Source organism: Pipra filicauda, unplaced genomic scaffold (genome assembly GCF_003945595.2).
Source record: "Pipra filicauda isolate LSUMZ 115617 unplaced genomic scaffold, ASM394559v2 scaffold240_size1633699_pilon, whole genome shotgun sequence".
Lineage (NCBI taxonomy): Eukaryota > Metazoa > Chordata > Aves > Passeriformes > Pipridae > Pipra > Pipra filicauda.
The window spans coordinates 492,758-510,161 of record NW_024104355.1 but is presented as its reverse complement, the minus strand read 5'-3'; the positions used below and the strand labels follow the sequence as shown (position 1 = coordinate 510,161).

The 17,404-nt window shown below is 38.1% G+C and overlaps 3 protein-coding genes across 4 annotated transcripts in view; 1 reads left to right on the top strand and 2 right to left on the bottom strand.

The window, feature by feature from the left end:
* The window catches only part of B4GALT6 (beta-1,4-galactosyltransferase 6), a 69,125-nt gene that overhangs the window by 31,602 nt on the left and 20,119 nt on the right, over positions 1-17,404 (top strand). Inside the window, exon 9 of one of the 2 annotated variants that reach the window (XM_027749963.2) lies at positions 13,317-13,522. The exons of the other annotated variant lie outside the window; for it this stretch is intronic. Coding sequence (XP_027605764.1) covers positions 13,317-13,371 — 55 coding nt within the window. The 3' untranslated portion in view covers positions 13,372-13,522. Of the gene's footprint in view, positions 1-13,316; positions 13,523-17,404 lie in introns of those variants that run through there. 2 annotated transcript variants of the gene reach the window in all.
* LOC114003254 (transthyretin) lies at positions 114-6,732 on the bottom strand. The gene is made up of 4 exons (XM_027750012.2): positions 6,624-6,732; positions 4,775-4,905; positions 2,134-2,269; positions 114-518 (listed from the first exon to the last, which is right to left on the bottom strand). Exons 1-4 carry the CDS (start codon positions 6,693-6,695, stop codon positions 411-413), a joined length of 447 nt encoding a protein of 148 aa, XP_027605813.1. The 5' UTR covers positions 6,696-6,732; the 3' UTR covers positions 114-410.
* Positions 9,782-17,189, bottom strand: LOC114003249 (transthyretin). The gene is made up of 4 exons (XM_027749997.2): positions 17,011-17,189; positions 16,105-16,244; positions 11,830-11,965; positions 9,782-10,064 (listed from the first exon to the last, which is right to left on the bottom strand). Exons 1-4 carry the CDS (start codon positions 17,077-17,079, stop codon positions 9,957-9,959), a joined length of 453 nt encoding a protein of 150 aa, XP_027605798.1. The 5' UTR covers positions 17,080-17,189; the 3' UTR covers positions 9,782-9,956.

Genomic DNA, 17,404 nt, shown 5'->3' with positions numbered 1-17,404 from the left:
AATTATGTGGGGCCCTGAGTAAGTAATCCCATGTGACTTCATCTGTTGTGGGCTTCAGTGACAAAGTATAGGAGATGGTAGTTGTGGATTGTATTTGCTTACTTTTCATGAGACACCTTTCAGATGTGTTTTATTCACCTCCTTTGCAAAAAGAAATGTAGTTTATTAACTTCATGCAAGTCTTTGGTTTATTCTCAGAGTTTCAGTAATGGAATTTGAATACATTTTTTCCTGAGCTTATTTTGTTTTTCAAACCCTAAACTTTTGTTCTGAAGTTGTACTGACAGAATACAGAAATACAGTGATTTACTGTGAAATCTTATAGCTGTTGATACAATCAGATACTAAGTTCTTATCATTTATGGAAGTTTTAATTCTCACGTATGAATTTTCATGCTTAATATCAGCTTCTATTCCACTGGCTCACTAACTACTGCTGTAGTTGAGGAAGAAAAGGGACTAAGGACAAAAACAACGGAGTAATGTCGATAACCAGCATCATTAGCTGTGAACACCACCTGGAAAAAGAAAAAGCAAATATAAGACAAATGAGAAGTGATCTCTAGATACAAGCCTAAATGGAACCATTGTGACCATTTTATGTAACTTCACACAACACTTCAGAAATATTCTCACTCTGAACTGTGACTCTTGTAACATACAGTTTTTCCACTGGTTAAATATTCTTTATTAAAAGTGCGAATATCACATTATTTAAAATGTAAAATATATTTATTATCCAAATTGTCTTTATTTAAAAAAAAAACCAAAATGGAATGCCCATTCTTTCAAGTGTTTGAATATTTGTGTTGCTCTTATGAAGTCTGAACTTCGAGGAACAGAAATAAACACTGTGACAGTAATTATTGTTAGGCCAAAGTATGAAACAATGAGTTTCTTTAGTTCTACTTCCAAATGTACTAGTTAGAGAAGGACTGCATTAGTTCTTTGGCCACAGTATGAGAATAACCTTACATATGAATGATTTACCACAGCCCCATTAACATCTCCCCGATCAGCACATGTCCTGTTCTTTGATTTCTCACTCTACATAGTACATTATTTTGTGTTGTGAGATGAGAGGTGTCAATTTTTAAAATAGACACAGTTTGATACAGTCTGTGTATCAACTTGTGCTCCCTTCAACATTAATAGAAAAGATGCATATGAAAAAACAAGTGAGCTGAGCAAAACATGATCCCTACTGAGGTTTATTTTTAAGAAAGAAGGCTCTTGTAATCTAGATTAAATTAATTTCTAGTCTCAAATGTAGACTTAAACATCATCTTGATATATAATCAGTTTATTTGCATGCTGTAAATCTTTTATCTTCCCTCTTTTAGTTCAGTTATCACAGTAGGCAAGGCTATCCAGCATTAACCTTCATTATTGTCAAGTATAAGAATTTCATCTTTCATCTGTTTCAGGGAGGCAGAAACCAAACCCAGATGTTTTTCAGCTTTTCTCCAAGGAGATGAGGAATGGCTGAGCAGATCTGTCACAGTCCATCAAACAACTAATTTAGAACTGCTACTCTTGAAAGGTCATAGGAAAGCCCTGGTGCTGTGGAGGGGAAGGGGACAGTCCCCAAGGAGTCCCAAATCCTGCAGCAGACCTCCCTTGGTACCTAGTTTGGACCACCTTCTCTAACCAATTTATTTGTCCCACGCAAATCAAAAAGACATGTTATACTTTTTCTTTCTGTTGTAAACTGAGGATCCAAGCATCCAGAACACAGTATATACTTCCATTATCTTTAAAAATCCAAATTAGAAACTTTTTCTGTAGCCATAGAAATACTGGGTCCAAAAGGCAGACAAATTCTTTTCCCAGGAGCCTTAACAGAGTACTCTACCTGTTCTCTCTCAAGTGTTTGGAGTAGTCACAAAAAGAATCTCAGGCATAAGCAGAGGTAGAACGATGGAAATCCTCTCGTAAGTAACGCATCTAAGAGCTTATTTGAGTAACTAGGCTCTGTCATGAGTACGTTGTTACAAAGCTTTGAGACTGTGGATTTGAAGTGTCGACATGAAAATACTTTATAATCAATGTGTGTACTTAGTAACTAAAGCATAGACATATTAAGTAGCTTTATTCTTTGCAACTGAAGTACAGGAGAAAATGAATACTCACATCAACATGGTGGTGGAAGGCATTCAAACCCATATTCTTCCAATAAGAGGTCGTGTCTAACTCAACCTTGTATATTCCTGCTCCAAATTGTTCTTTAGTTGTAAGCTCAGGGAGACCTCCCTTGTCATTGGTTTGTCTGTGTGGTAGTAGAAGAACACACTTTTATATTTTGGTCAAAACCCGAGAAAGATGCAGTTTTTAGCAATTGAACTTGAGCGATGCCTAGCTTAAGTAATATGATGAATACTTCTATTGATCTGGAATGGCTTATGTCCATCTGTATTATGGATGCTTCAGAGCTTATCTTGGCATTTGCTACTTCCACAATGACCACAGCAGATGGCTACCTGCCATGTCACTACTCTGCATGGTTTGGGAGTGAGCCAAAAACTGGCATTATTGTTCACAGACTCTTGGCAGAGTCTTGGAGTTAATTAAATGAAACTGCTCAGAGGGAAAACTTCACCACTGCTGTAAGCAATGTGGAAGCTCTATGATGCACTTACTGTACAACCAAGTAGGGTCAACTCTCCTGATTTTTCCATCTTTTTCTTTCTTATTTAAATATATTGAGTTGTTTTATCAGTATAAATATTTTTTGCAGTTGGCTATTAGAAATTTGAGACCTGCTATTTGAAATGAATGACCTTAGGTCAGCTGACAGTGTAGCCTTATGGAATTCCCTACAGTTTGTGTTGGCCAGTTAGTTTTCTATCCTCAACAAACAGATGGGTTTGTTTGGTTTGCAGATGCTATCAGTGCTATCCAAAGCCCTACTACTGGCTTGAAGCTGTACATTTTTGAACCCATTTAGGGTTCCAGAAGCAATATTGCAATTATGCTGTCTCTCAGTCATGTCTCTTTGTTTGAAACCTATTTCTGTGAAATAAATTTTATAATATTAGTTTTTTATTAGATAGGTTATCTGCAAATATCAGAACTGCCAACATCTGACTTTACTAAAGTTTACTACTACCACTGTTTTGTGTTATAACTGCCAGATCTTTTTCTGAACATATTTGATTCAAATTGCATGCAGAGGGAAAAAATAAGTCATTGTCCATAGCATTACTTAGGATTTGTTCTTTAATGTAGCTTATAATTACAAAGTGATAGAACACCATTTGTATTTTACAAGATGCTCTGTAGTCAGTTATCAGAACGTTTTTATCCATTCAGTTGTCACTATTTTTCTTTGTCGAAGATGGATCATTGCTAGATAACCGGTCACTTCTCTAGTAAGCTTTCTCAGATAATACCAAATATGTCTTTAATTGTGAACATTTATTTCAGAATCTCTTGCTAGCATTCAATTATTTACCAATTATTAAGGCTGGAGGGGTTGATTTAGTATTAGCATGACTGTTGCGTAGCTTATCTTGACGTTACTTTGCTCTTTGTTTCAGATATTAAGGCTTCAGTCAACATCCAGCTGTTTAGATGAGTGTCTTCCTATAAAGTCTCTAAGCTCAAATTTGAAGATAAGTAAACTGAACACTCTCTTACTGGAAAATATCAAGCACTTCCAGTGACAGAATATGTGTGAAGTTGTCTTCTCACTTGAGGGGTGTGGGGCAATTTAAGTAGGACAACATAAATAGATTGCTTTCCCCACCTTGTACAATTAATTATGTGTGGCCTTCACTGTAGCTGTATTTTTCAAGGACGCATGTAGGAGCAGTGTTGCGTCTGCCAGCCCACTGCTCCATGTCACCAAAGAACCACTTATGTACAGTTTCTTATGGAATTTCTAGAAATGCATCTGAGTCTGGGATCCCACTTTTGAAATTCCTGTGCTATGCCAGCTTTAGCCCTTTAGGAGCCCTTTCTCACTTTTTTCCCCCTGTGAAATAGACTGTTAACATACCTGGAAAGGTCTCTGTCGAGACTTTGCAACTATCTTGATGAGGTAAGTGTGGAAGTGGAATATTGCTTGTTGAATAAAGAATGTTCATTCTGTGTATCCCCTAAGAATATTTCCAATTTCATTTCAGATTATACTTGAAATGAAAATTGCTTTTGAGTTTTTAAAGTGTTAATATATACACTTGAAATTCTACAATTAAATTCTTTTAAAGACATGGCAATATTTAAATATGTGGAGATTCTTTTTGTTATTTGAGATGTGATTCCTTCTTTGTGGGGGAGGAGGTGAGAAAGCTTTATCCCCAAATGTTCTCCTTTTGTCCGAGTCCTTTGTCTTGAAGTAAAGAAGGCTATCAAATATGATGTGGGAAATGTTCAAAACAGTTTAAAACTGTGATGTTGTATAAAGTGCAAATCCATTTAGAAAGAAGGAAAACAGCCAGTAAAGGCAGGATTTCCAACCAGAGTCTTGGTTTCAAACTATAAGTAATATAAACCTTTGTAATGAAATGGAAGAAGAAGCAATGATAGAATTAAAGGGTAGTTTACTTCCTTGTGCTCATAGGAATTATAAAGCATTATAAACCCATTTTGGTAGTTGAAGCTGTAGTACATTTAAAAGACAGTCTGCAGCAAATTAATTCGATAGTACGTAATCTTTCCTGTGAGCAAAAAAGACATCTCACGTTAAGAGAATGTGGAACTGGTCTTTCAACTATTTTGCGTCTTCCCACTGCCTTTCCTGTCTTTCACTCATTATTTTAATATGACTTACTTTGAATTTAACAGTTCCCAAGATCCATCTGCAGCTTCTTTATATAACTTAACTGGAACATTTGGAGCTGGAGTTCCTCGGAGTGAATCCAGAACTCTTATGTAAAGAGGATGCTTGTAGTCAGGAGAGTCCTTCAATAGGAAGAGAGAATTTTTATGTTGCAAGAAGGGTATGCGATGGTGCATCTTAAAGCAGTAATGAGTATTATTCTTCAGATCTACAGCAGAGACCATATTTTTAACAACAAAATCACTGTATACTGCAGAAACATAACCTGAATCTTTCTGGGGACTGGATACGGTGGAGCCAGGGAGGAAGATGTCAGGAGCTGTTGTGCGTGTAGCCATGTACACTAGGGAGGCACTGCGGCTGTGAGATACATTTCTGTTTTCTCTTTGGCATGGCTTAGCTACACATCATCTCTAGCGTGAAGTTGTAACTAAACTGTGGCTTCAACAGGAAATAAACCATCAAAGGTAGTAGGACTGTTTAAAAATCTGTCAAGTCTTCCTCTGTATTTTGAAGTGGCAATTTGAGCACAGTTTTCTGGAGTTGAGATACCTCTTGTTGCCATTTTCTTAATTCTACTGTAAACTTGATAAGCACCACATACAGACTCTTCCCTAACAGCATGTTGAATCAGATTTGTCAGCCCTGGCACCTATACAGGGATAGGAGAGGAAAACCTTCCTTCTAAGATGACATGTTTCACTCCCAACGTGTTCATCACAAGTAGTGATTATGCCCTGATGTTTTAGCTATTCAAAGACAGAGTTGAATCAGGGCTTTGACTTCCCATTACCTGATTCTACAGATGAAAAGTGAGAAAATAGAGCTTTGTAGAAGGTACTAATCAGGGATGGTCTCAAAATAGCAGTCACTGATATCCATGTAATCGTTGCAAAATGAATCGTGATGTAGATTGTTAAAAACTAAGAGCCCTCTCTTTCACCCCCTCTTACGGTCTGGGATGTACTGAACATCCCATTGGCCTGTATCCCTGCCCTGTATCCCACCAGTGTATCAGCATATATCTATAGTGCCTGTATGCCTAGACTCCTCACACTCCCTTTCTGGAATGCAGGGACTCACTAGTGTTTCTTGTGAGACCTTGGCAAGGAGGGCTGCGCTGCTACTACTGATTTTCCTGGCTTTTACACCCTGGGAGCTCAATGAAAGTCTTAATTCCTCAACAAGCTTGGTCAGTTATTAATTTTCCCAAAGATCAGAGCTTGCGAGGAAACATGACGAGAGAGATGAGGCTGTTGTAGGAGAATTTCAGACTGAGACATCTGTGTTGCTAGCTTAATTTGCTGGAGTAAATGAGCCCTCTGGAAGAAGATCCTGACTTTGACTCTGTTCTTTCCTTGCCTCAATGAGTCTTGAGATCCCTTTTTGCTTACATCAGGTTGAGCTGTATTGGATAGAGCAGAAGTCTAGAGAAGGCCTTTCTGCAGCAACGGTCTCGCAACTGGAAATGACATCTCTCATGACACAGCTTGCTCATCATGTTATGAAGGCTATTAGTTACTTTTCAACAGGCTCGAGGTTTTTTGTGTAGTGAATATGATAGTTTTTCCCTTTTTTGTTTTTCATTGGGTTTTGTATAGTTGCTATGTCTAATGACAAGTGCTATTTCTGTAACCATAAAGTCCTCTCGCTAGTCACTAGAGAAGGAGAAAGGAGAACCAGAAAAGAGCAGCAGCAGAGAACTACAACCAGTATATACTATGAAATCAAAATAATTGCAATAAAATAGAATATTCTATTTTTTTGCCTGTACTAATTAAAGTAAAATGAAAAAGCTGGGTCTACATCATTAGAAGGACTTAAATCCTGAGACACTTACCGCTGGTGAAGCTTCGGAGCAGCAAAATGTCAGACCAGCTAAGAAAACAAGAAATACAGAAGAAAAAGCCATTTTGCCTACCACTAGGAAGTCTCAGGGCCAGGAGGCAGAAACTGATGGGATCTCTGATTTTTATATCAAAGCTTCTAAAATGAAGTTACTTATCAGAAAACCCATATGACTTGTAACATGCAGATTCATATTGTTTACTTAGTAAACAATGAGAAAATAAGTAACCCATACAAACATGAACCTTGTCTGCAAACATAAGTCTGTTTTATCCTTGGTTGTGGAAATACTGTGAATATTGCCTAGTTCAACTACAATGATCAATGTTTTTGGAAACAGTGTCTATTCTGGTATATTTTTCTCTTTTTTATTGAGGAATAGTGCTGTATTGATCTCATATAGTTGAGGGAAATACAAATTTTGTGTCAACTTAGCAATTCCACAGAATCACAGAATATGGTGAGTTGGATGGGACCAACAAGAATCATTAAGTCCAACCCTTAGACCTGCACAAGACCATCCCCAAAAGTCACACCATGTGCCTGAGAGTATCATCCAGACACTTCTGGAACTCTAGGAGGCTTGGTGCTGTGACCACTTCCCTGGGGAGCCTGTTCCAGTACACAACCACCCTCTTGGTGAAGAACTTTCTTCTAATATCCAACCTAAACCTTCCCTGACACAACTTCAGGCCATTCCCTTGGGTCCTGTCACTGGTCACCACAGAGAAGAGATCAGTGCCTTTCCCTTCTCTTCCCCTCAAGAGAAAGTCGTAGAATACGATGAGATCTCCCCTCAGTCTCCTCTTCTCCAGGCTGAACAGACCAAGTGACCTGAGCTGCTCCTCATATGGCTTCCTCTCAAGGCCCTTCACCATCTTTGTTACTCTCCTTTGAACACTCTGTTATAGCTTAATATCTTTCGTATCTTGTGGTGCCCAAAACTGCACACAATATTCAAGGTGAGGCCGCACCAGTGCAGAGCAAAGTGGGACAATCCCCTCCCTCAGCTGGCTGGCGATGCTTTACCTGATGGCCCCCAGGACAGAGTTGGCCCTCCTGGCTGCCAGGGCACTGCTGACTCATATTCAACTTGCCATTGACCAGGAACCCCAGATCACTTTCTGTGGCACTGCTTTCCAACCTCTCATTCCCCAGTTTGTATGTACATGTGGGGTTGCCCCATCCCAGGTGCAAAATCCAACACTTTCCCTTGTTGAACTTCATATGGTTGCTGATTGCCCAGTCCTCTAAATTGTCAAGGTCTCTCTGCAGGGCCTCCCTGCCTTCGAGGGAGGCAACAGCTCCTCCCAGTTTTGTGTCATCTGCAAACTTGCTTAGTATGCCTTCTAATCCTGTGTCCAAGTAATTTATGGAGAGGCTGAAGAGGACAGGGGCTGAGATGGAGCCCTGCAGAACCCCACTAGTGATGGGTTACCAGCCTGATGTTACCCCATTCACTATTACCCTCTGTTTCAGTGAGAAATTATCTGTGTTTATGGTTTGGCTTAACTGAGTCTCCCATATTTGTCTATTAAGAGGTTTCTTTCTGTGATGGCCTTCCCACCTCTAATAAAAGGTAAGTGGGTAGTGTCTGGGCTATCTAGTTATCTTATGCATCCCCCATGGAGGAAAAATATTTTGGTTTCCAGCATTATAACTAGATACCTACACAACCATTTCTGAAGCACAGTTAAACTGTTTTAAGTCCTATCACTTTATTTGTCCCTTAGGTTACTAAAAGTTCAGGACTTTCCCTGTACAACTGCAAGTCAGTTCCTCTCAGAAGTATCTGCTTCATTTTAGGGAAATGTTACTTCTTGAAATTAAACTTTGTCTTTCTTTGATCTTTGGTTAGACACATATACGTATACATACACTCTTACTAGGTCTATCCTGTCATCAGATGGATGACTACACACAGTATTTGTTTTATTTTGTTTTGGTTTTTGATGACTACGCCTATATGAACGTATTTAGGTCCTATTTTGAGGGCTTGACATAGCCCACTGCAAATCGAACCTACTGGTTTTCAAGCTCCAGGAACATCAGGATCCTGTGAAATCTCCATGCTTCAAGATGGATGCTGTTTTGAAACTATTTGTACTGTTTACAAGTGTTATGTAATTATGGTAGTGTCCAGAAATCCGGGGAAAAAGCAACCAAATAATGAAATGTTAAAGGTAAGCTTTTGTAACTTGCAAATTCACTTGGTATGCCAACATCCCAGCAAGCTCTGGATGTAGGGGTAAACTCCAAGGTCAGTGGCTAATGAGTGGTGATCGTGATTTCAGTATCTTTCTCTGTAATTTGTGTAATACATTTAAAACCCAATTCCTCTGCTTCAGGATATTTTAAATACAATAGGCCACGAGTCTACAGAAATCACTGCTAAAGCTCTCAAAGTCTTTGGTCAGTTTATCAGCAACGTTATTTCAATTACAGTCACTCTACAGCTTTTTCCTATTTCTGAAAATATGAAGAGAATATTAAAATGATGCTTCTATTTTAGGACTTCTTTTTAATGATGGCTAGAGATTTGACTTGTTAGAGATTTAATTGGAATGCACCAGAGTAGGGTAGCCCACTGGGTTATATCAAATAATCACTTTAATATCAAAGCTGTTAGAAACAGTGCTAATTGAAATTACTTCAGAACTTCCTAGATTGACTGAGCAGCAAACTTTCCTCTTGAAACACGAGAGTGTTGAGGTTTATGTGAAGTTTTAAATAAAGGTACACAGATTTTAACTCTTTCAGTTCTCTGGATGTACATATTTGAACAGCTTCTTCATTGTTGTTCTGCTGTTCAGAATTCAGAATTACCCCTTTTTATCCAGTGACCTAGTTGAGAATGGGACCATCTCTTCTGTGTGTAAACTAGGAGTAGCATGGATGACTTTCTTATTTTGATGACATATATTTGGTAAATTTTTTAAGGTAGCAGAACTCCGTAAGTTTCTTATTTTGAGCCAGTGTATTTGATGAGACTTTTTTAAGGTGGTGGAGGAAGGTAACAGAATTAAATCAAGTGCCATCTGGCATGTATTTTTCAGATGTCCTTTGCACTTCAATGCAAATAAAAAAATAATTATGATACCTTAGAACACAATAAAGTGTTCTTTATAGAGTCACCAATAGAGTCAAAACTGTTTTAAAGAAGTAATATTTTATTGACTTGTCTGAAGTTTGCCAGGTTACAAAATGAAAAAAAATACAATCTAATGTAGCAAAACATTATGCATTAGCAGTAGGAAAACCCTTCCTCCTAAAAGCCTATGATAGTTCTAGTGGAGGAGAGTTTTTGTGTAAGGACAATAGATGTTTATTCCTGGGGATCAGTGACAACAGCAGTGGTTGAATAGGAGAAAGGACTGAGGAGAGCAGCAATGGTATAGTGGCGGTGACCGGAATCATTAGCAGTGAAGACCACCTGGAAAAAAGAAAACTTGTGATCAGGGTGAACTACAGATGTTCAAAACTACCATATTAAGAACAAAGAAGCACATGCCATTTCATCTGCAGAGTACTTTGCCAGTTCTGTTCAGTGATTTTACCTTTCTGAAGGGTAATGCTCCCCGTTACTTTGTGATGCTTGCTGAGGACTGAGGAATTTGTGAGATTTGAACCGAGGTCCACAGAGCCTTGGCTGCAGTGAAGCTAGGTGGAGATACCTACAGCTGAGCCAGGCAACTACTTTGTGGATGTGGAGAGGGAGAACGAGGGGGAGGTATCTCAAGTGACCAATAAGAAAGACTGGGGTGAAATTCCACCTGGTGAATTTAAATAGAACCTCTGTGTGAGGTGGCCAAGCAAGGTACAAGTTGGAGCCCAAAGCTGCTTTCTGTACTTCAGTGCCCCCTCCTGTTTTTAGCACTACTGGTGATGGGTTAGTTCTTGCATTGAGAACTGAATGACTGGACTTACCAGAACAAAGAGAAAACCCTTGCCCTAAGGCAATTCTAATTTGCTGCTCTCCAAATCAGTCCCTTGGAGCTTGGGACACCCAGTTGCCAGGAAAATGTCATCACCTGGGTCAAGCTCAAGCTTTCTTTGGCTCTCATTAGCCTATTATTTGATCTATTTTCTAGACCATGATGTACTTTCTACAAGAGGACTAGCAAGTTCTCTCCTACGTCCCAGCCCTGACAAAGGACTAAGCTCCTGGGATGTGAGGACTGTAGACTTCAGTTACCTTGTACACAGACACAGAGTTACTGAACTCTACACGCTTCCCAAGCTAGTTTGCTGACCTGTAGGGTATTATGTTAAGGAAAATCTTATTCAACAGCCTGGCTGGAACAGTCTCAACCAGGCACTTTTAAGCACCTTATGAGGCAAAGCAGTTACAACTTTCAGACACCCAAATGGTTAGGGAATATTTTTGAGGTTTGTTTATTTGACCTAAATCACCCAAACTACACCTCAGACTTTTGTGGACCTGGGCCTCAGTCCTTTGTTTTAATTTTCCTCAGAGCTTCATAAACTTGTGGTTTAAAATGTTCTACAACACTACCAGTAGCTATTCCAGACTACTTAAATTGGGGAAACTCAAGTTTAATGACAGATTAAGCCGCAAGAATTTAAACAGATTTTTGGAAGTGCTATGTAAATGTAGTAGAATAGAGCACAAAATAAATCAGTGTAGGTCTGAAAGCAAAAGGAGGGACAGGACAGGATTATATTACTGGCCTGCTTATGAAATATGAGTATGATGAAATAACTAACTTTTCCTTTCCCATTATGCTTATTTCTTTATATTTGTATGCCTTCTTTTTTTTTTTTTAATTGCATATTTTAGTACTGAACATCATTAAAAAAATGACACACCAGAAAGAATTGGTTTTTCCCCCCATAATTACAGGTCTGTACCTTTTTTATTTTCTTGTTTGCTTTGATAAATCCTGTCTGCTTTTGAATAATGTAGCTCTTTTTGAACAAAGATCCCTACTGGTATGACTGGGTGAATGGGCACAGCTCCACTTTGGAAAAGCTGTATCAGTATTTGCAGGGAAGTTGGCTACTTCCTTTGGCTGAGTTTTTACTGCCTTTATTTGTCCAATGTTGTGTGGCAGCAAACCATTTCACTGAATGATGCTGCTCCTTTGGTATTAAAGGACTGTATTTGTTCTTTCCAGCTGATTCTGCTACACAGTCAGTGTATACAGGTTATTAAGTATATTTGCAAAACTACTTACATCAGCATATTCATGGAACGGAGAAAGCCCAAGCCCCTTCCAGTAAGAGCTGGTGTCAAACTTAACCATGTATATTCCTTCTACAAACTGTTCTTCTGTTGTGAGCTCATGGATTTCCCCATACTCAGTAGTTTTCCTGTAATTATAAAATATCTGCATAAATATTTTATACTTTTATTTAGATGCTATTCAGAAACAGTCAATGTGGAATATTAAATAGCAGATGTGCCAAATTCTGCATTGATCACTTTCCAATCATCTGAAATAATTCCCTCCTTCTATGTAGTGTATGTTTCCATATTGCAGAGTCTGCTATTGCTACCAACTCATCCATCTACATCACAAATCAAAACTGCCTGGTTTAAGGTCCCTCTTTTAGTAACATGTACCAAGTGCCCTCTGAAACAAAATGTTAGAGTCTTAGGAAGAAGATTGTCATGAGAAGAGGCAAGATGCCAAATCTCAAAATATAATTAAGGAGAAAAGAGAAATTTTAGTGGAAAGTTATTTTGTTCTCTAGTAATTAGCACTGAGGCTATAGGTCATATGCTTATACACTGATGTGATTTTATGTGACCCTGAGTGGTAGTGTCTTGAAAAAGCAATTTAACATCACAAGATTTTATTAATTTGAATTGTATTGTCTTGGTTGAAGAGCAAGGGCCTTTTCCATGGGGTACCATATAAATGAGGAATTCCCAGCTCAGAGATTATGTACTCATAACAAAAAACTGTGGGGGAAGGAAGTCCAGAAGTAAGAGGGAAGTATAGCTGGCATTGTATGCTATTTGTTTTAAAAGGAAGATTTTCAAGCTTTGTATGACAGCTATTTAAATATTTACATACTTAGCTCCTAAACACTGTTTATCTCTTTTCCATTTTTCCATTTTTTTTTAACCTTTGTTTGTTTGTTTGTTTTTGTTGGGGTCTTTTTTCTGCTGGAAATATTTATTTGATATTTATAGCATTTCATAACCACATGATGTAATTGAAGGAAAAATGAAGAAAGTCTCGACTGGAAGAACTAGTAGAACTTTCTTGTCTTATGGCAAGGAGTAACTATCTAGACAGCAAACAAAAAAGCTTGAGGAGGAAGAGAGGATGTGAAGAAAGCACTGCTTATCCAAGACAGAATCAGGGGCGTTATTGGAGCTTTTCTTTCCCAGTCACTGCCTCCTCTTTCATCTTATTTGTTATTTTTGGTTAATGATGGTGAATGAAAAAGACTGAATGCCAGACCTTTTGCTTAAATTAAGAGGGAGCAGGATTGAAAAAATCCCATGATAATTTTCATATTTTCTTATATGTCAAGACTGACAAAAGTCTCACTGGTCCAAGTGTAATCAACTGTACTCAGGGCAGACCAAACCAGCAGAGAATCCAAGCCCTATTTGAAACATGTCTCACAGGCAATTTGTGAAGTGTACACTTCTCTTTTCCTTTGGTTTAATTAGTAATTCCTGGTTTAATCTATATTGCTTTAATAGAAAGAGGAAGAATTCATTGGCAAGTGTCCTTGAAACTGTGAAACAGAATTGCTGAGATACTGCAGAAGTGTTCAGAGAACAAGTGACCAATCCACGTACTTCTGCTTGCAAGTTGGATAGTCCAGACAAAAAACAGTTAAAAGGGAAAATGGTGTCAGTCTCAAAATCTTTGTCCAGAAAAACAAATAAATTTTAGTTTGAAAAAAGTGTGGATGCAGCTTGAATGGTGCTTTCCCTAATGGGTGCTGACCTAGAGCTGCAGATGCTCCCCATCCAGAACAGCTGGGAAACTGGAAACAAGAGTTCACTTCAAAACACATGCCCACTACCAGAAGTTAATGGCACTTTCTTTATTTCTGTTATTAAGTGGTAGCCATTCAATGCAAGTGGTCTCACAAGGAAACCTTCAGAATTACTGATGCATTGACTGCCAACAGGACAGTGTGTGATTCAGAGCCAGGAGAGGATTAGCACAAGGCAGAGGATGCTCTGCATTCAGTGCTGGTAGCAAAATGCTGCAAGTGATTCCTTCTGAACAGCACTTGTCTCTGAACACTCTGTCTGAGTGGGGGAATAAATATAGTATGGTTGCTTATTCCTAATGGGATGTGGACTGCCAGCATCTGCTGTAAGATGGACAGTTAAGTTAAAAAAGCTGTGCTTTTCCAGTTAAGTTAGTACAGCACCAGCCTAGACTGCAACCCTGATCCTCTTTTTCACTGTCTAGACCTTAGTTGTATATTGTGTACAGGTTAAATCTACACTGTCTGTACTATCATGTTTACGAACTCTTAGGACACATACTGCACTGAGATAAACTATGCTCTGAGATGCAGACTTTTGAAGAAATATCTAAGGAACGCAAACTATTATTGTGGAGTTAAAAAAAAAAAAAGAGGGTTGGGGAACCACTTCAAATATGCTGCAGTCTTTTCTTTTTCATTATTTACAACCTCTGTTGCATAAAAGCTATGTTTGGTGACTGCAACTCTTGAACTACATGATAAGACCTAGATTTCCAAAAACTTGTGAGGAGTGAAAAGGTCAAAGCTAGTCATGGGAGCAGCTCATATAGAATACAAATCACATGCTTCCCAGGTTTCTGTGCCCTGAAGTCTTCCTCAGTATGTGTCTCAGCTCAAGTTATCTCTTCCTGCATATTTTTAGCTGGTATCTCTTCTTGAGTATTTTTAGCTAGAGTCATTTTGAAATAAGCCTCTTAATAAAGGTAACTATTGCTATGCTAGCTCTCCCCTGCCCCTTAAATACTGCAAATTCAACAGTTGCTAGTTGCATTTGCTTAATTCCATAAAGTGTGTTAGCAAAGTAAAAGTAAGCAAACAAAAAGGTAAGGAAAACCTTTTATAAACATTTGTACAAAATGTAACTTTTCCATGTATATCTGCTAGGTACTGTAACTTCAAAATATTGTTCACCTGACGGGAGCATTTACAGGTGGTGTTTTTGGACTGCATATTTTCTCTTGGTCTAACACAGGGAAATTCTGGCTTCCCCAAAAGAATAAAATTGCAATCTCATATGAAAACCCAGTTCAAAGAAGTGTCATCAGGTAGTGTCAATGGTATCACTGAAAGCAGCCTTTGTTAAGGTGCAAGTCAAGGGAAAGGTCAAAATCTTTATCTGCAATAAAAATTATGATTTCATGTTCCTTTACTGCCATCCCCCAGCAAAATGGTTCTCACCTAAGCCTAGGGTTAACCTTCTCAATTTATGTTTAAGAAGAAGTGATTTGATTTTCTTGGGTGTACTAACAGAAAGTGTCAACAGAAGTTAACTGTGAACTGTGAGATTTGTCTCCTTAGGCTTGCTGTGAGCAGCATTGCAAACTGAACAAATAACACTGTTATGCCCTAAAAGAGAGGGCATTTAACAATAATGTTACACCTATCTTATTCTTCTGTAAATTGTATTTTGTATGAGATGCTAAAGAGCACTTGATGAAACATTTGAAATAATTTGGTTTTCCAATAATGACAGAAATACTCACTAGGGATAGGACATTATCCTTTTCTCTGATTTCCTTGAAAACAATGTGTTATTTTTTCATGGAGTTTCTCTATTTTTTAAAGTATAAAAATCTTTTTTTAGAGTTATTTGTTCCTAGATTAACACTCAGCATTTGGGAGTGGAGATGTTTGTTTCTCCTTCAATATTGTAATCTTTCTTCTTACTTTTCAATGGGGAAAAATATTTTTTGTTTTGAATTTTATAAAAAGGAACAATTCAGCTGGGGAGAAAGGTGTCTCTCTCCTTATAGTCTTCTCTAGGTCTTTTCTTTTTTTTTCTGTAGCTTTTATGTAAATCATGCTATAAAAAAATCCTAGAAAAAACAACTGAATGTTCTGGTGACTCCTGTCCATGCTTGTGCTTGTCATTCAGTGCTTGAATATTCTGCTGTTACTAGAGATTTCTCTTGACTTATTCAAAAGTTTGATTTAATGAGTTGTTGCAACAAAAGTTAAATGTCTGAATACCTCCTCTATTTGAATTTTAGTAAACTGTATTCTTTACCCATACATTTCTCACAGACTGAAGGTATCAGCATCATTGCCTGATCCTCAGTGGTGTTCTAAGTGTGCTTTGTAGGTATTAAGCTGTTCCACTTGAATCTGATGGATTTTAGACCAGAATTTGTGTGCTGTTAACAGTGATGGTGTGGCATATGTGTTAGAAAACATAAAGCTTTTTTGATCAGAGCTCCATTCCCTTTTTTTCTCAATTGTTTGCCCAAAGACTCTTGAAAAGTCCATAAGACCACACAACTTACCCAGTAGCAAAGTCCTGCCAGCTTCCATCCGCAGCCTGTTTGAAAACTTTAACAGCTACATTGGATGCAGGACTTCCTCTGACTGCATCCAGCACTTTCACCATAAGAGGGCATTTGGAATCAACAGAGCCATGGGAGACCTTGGGGAAAGGAGGAGAAGTTGTATAGGGACTGTTCACCAGCCTGCAAAAACCTTCTTTCAAAGAAAAGATGGGTTCTAATTGCAGAATGACTGTTTACTTAAAAGTAGTTCTTTGACAAATGCCGTTCAAAGCTAGTTCACAAACATCTATTTCTTAAGCAGAGTATCTTAGAGCTTTATACTGATAACTTTATTACACACACACATAGATTGCTTGATAAATATTTAGAGTTGCCTTAGGAAAATGTTATAAAGTATGCCTTTATAATGAGATCACAAATAAGAAAATGGTAAATTCTTCTAAGTGCAGACAGAGTATGTTAGCCAGAGAAACCAATGAAGAAATACTTATGACATCCTAAGGTTGAAAGAACATCCCTTTCTTAATCTTCATTATACTATAACGAATCTTTAGCCATACTTCAAAAATAATTTTTAGTGCTTTAGAGCACTTGTTTGGCAAAGAAAGTAAAGCTATCTCTTTATTGAAAATATGGGATGTGAGTCATGAACAGACAAAACCAGAAAAAAAAAGGTCACATCTCCTAGATCCCTGACCCTTCCATAATATCTTAAAATAAATGAGTAAATGGCAAAAAGAGGAAATTTTAAGAATTCTGAAGATGCTACTTAAAAACCAAAATAACATTCCAGCAAAGCCTAGTGGTTACAGAATTTCATGGATGATGATGAGGATGCTAGTCATCTAGAAAATCTAGATTATCATTCTTGTAATGACTGAGTTTGAATACAAAGAGACTCACCAGTGGTGCAGCTTCAGAGAAAAATACCAGTCCAGCTAAGAAAACAAAGAGCACAGACTGAAAGGCCATTCTGTTTGCTTTAGTGAGCCTTGGTGCCAGCAGCTAGGAGCTGAGGGGATTTGGGATTTTATAGCCAATCCGACAACAAAACAGGCTGCTTATTGGGTGCCCATATGACTCCAAAACTGCTGATTCTGATTATTTGCTTAGTAAATAGCCCAGTCCTAGAGTCAGTCCATGAATAGCACTGCCATTGAAGTCAATGGAAGGACTGCAGGATCACTAGAGCAAAGAAAATAAGTAACGGGATACAAACATGACCCTTGCCTGGGGAGATTAGACTCGTAGAAAGCCCTCCACAAAATAACACAAATGACCTTTGTTTGCCCAAAAA

Coding starts and splice junctions, on each gene's coding strand:
- LOC114003254 (XM_027750012.2), bottom strand. CDS start 6,695: ATGGCTTTTTCTTCTGTATTTCTTGTTTTCTTAGCTGGTCTGACATTT. Junction 4,906..6,623: donor GCTCCGAAGCTTCACCAGCG/GTAAGTGTCTCA, acceptor TTCCTATTGAAG/GACTCTCCTGACTACAAGCA. Junction 519..2,133: donor CCTTCCACCACCATGTTGAT/GTGAGTATTCAT, acceptor TTCTTTTTCCAG/GTGGTGTTCACAGCTAATGA.
- LOC114003249 (XM_027749997.2), bottom strand. CDS start 17,079: ATGGCCTTTCAGTCTGTGCTCTTTGTTTTCTTAGCTGGACTGGTATTT. Junction 16,245..17,010: donor TCTCTGAAGCTGCACCACTG/GTGAGTCTCTTT, acceptor CCTTTCCCCAAG/GTCTCCCATGGCTCTGTTGA. Junction 11,966..16,104: donor TGGCAGGACTTTGCTACTGG/GTAAGTTGTGTG, acceptor TTATAATTACAG/GAAAACTACTGAGTATGGGG.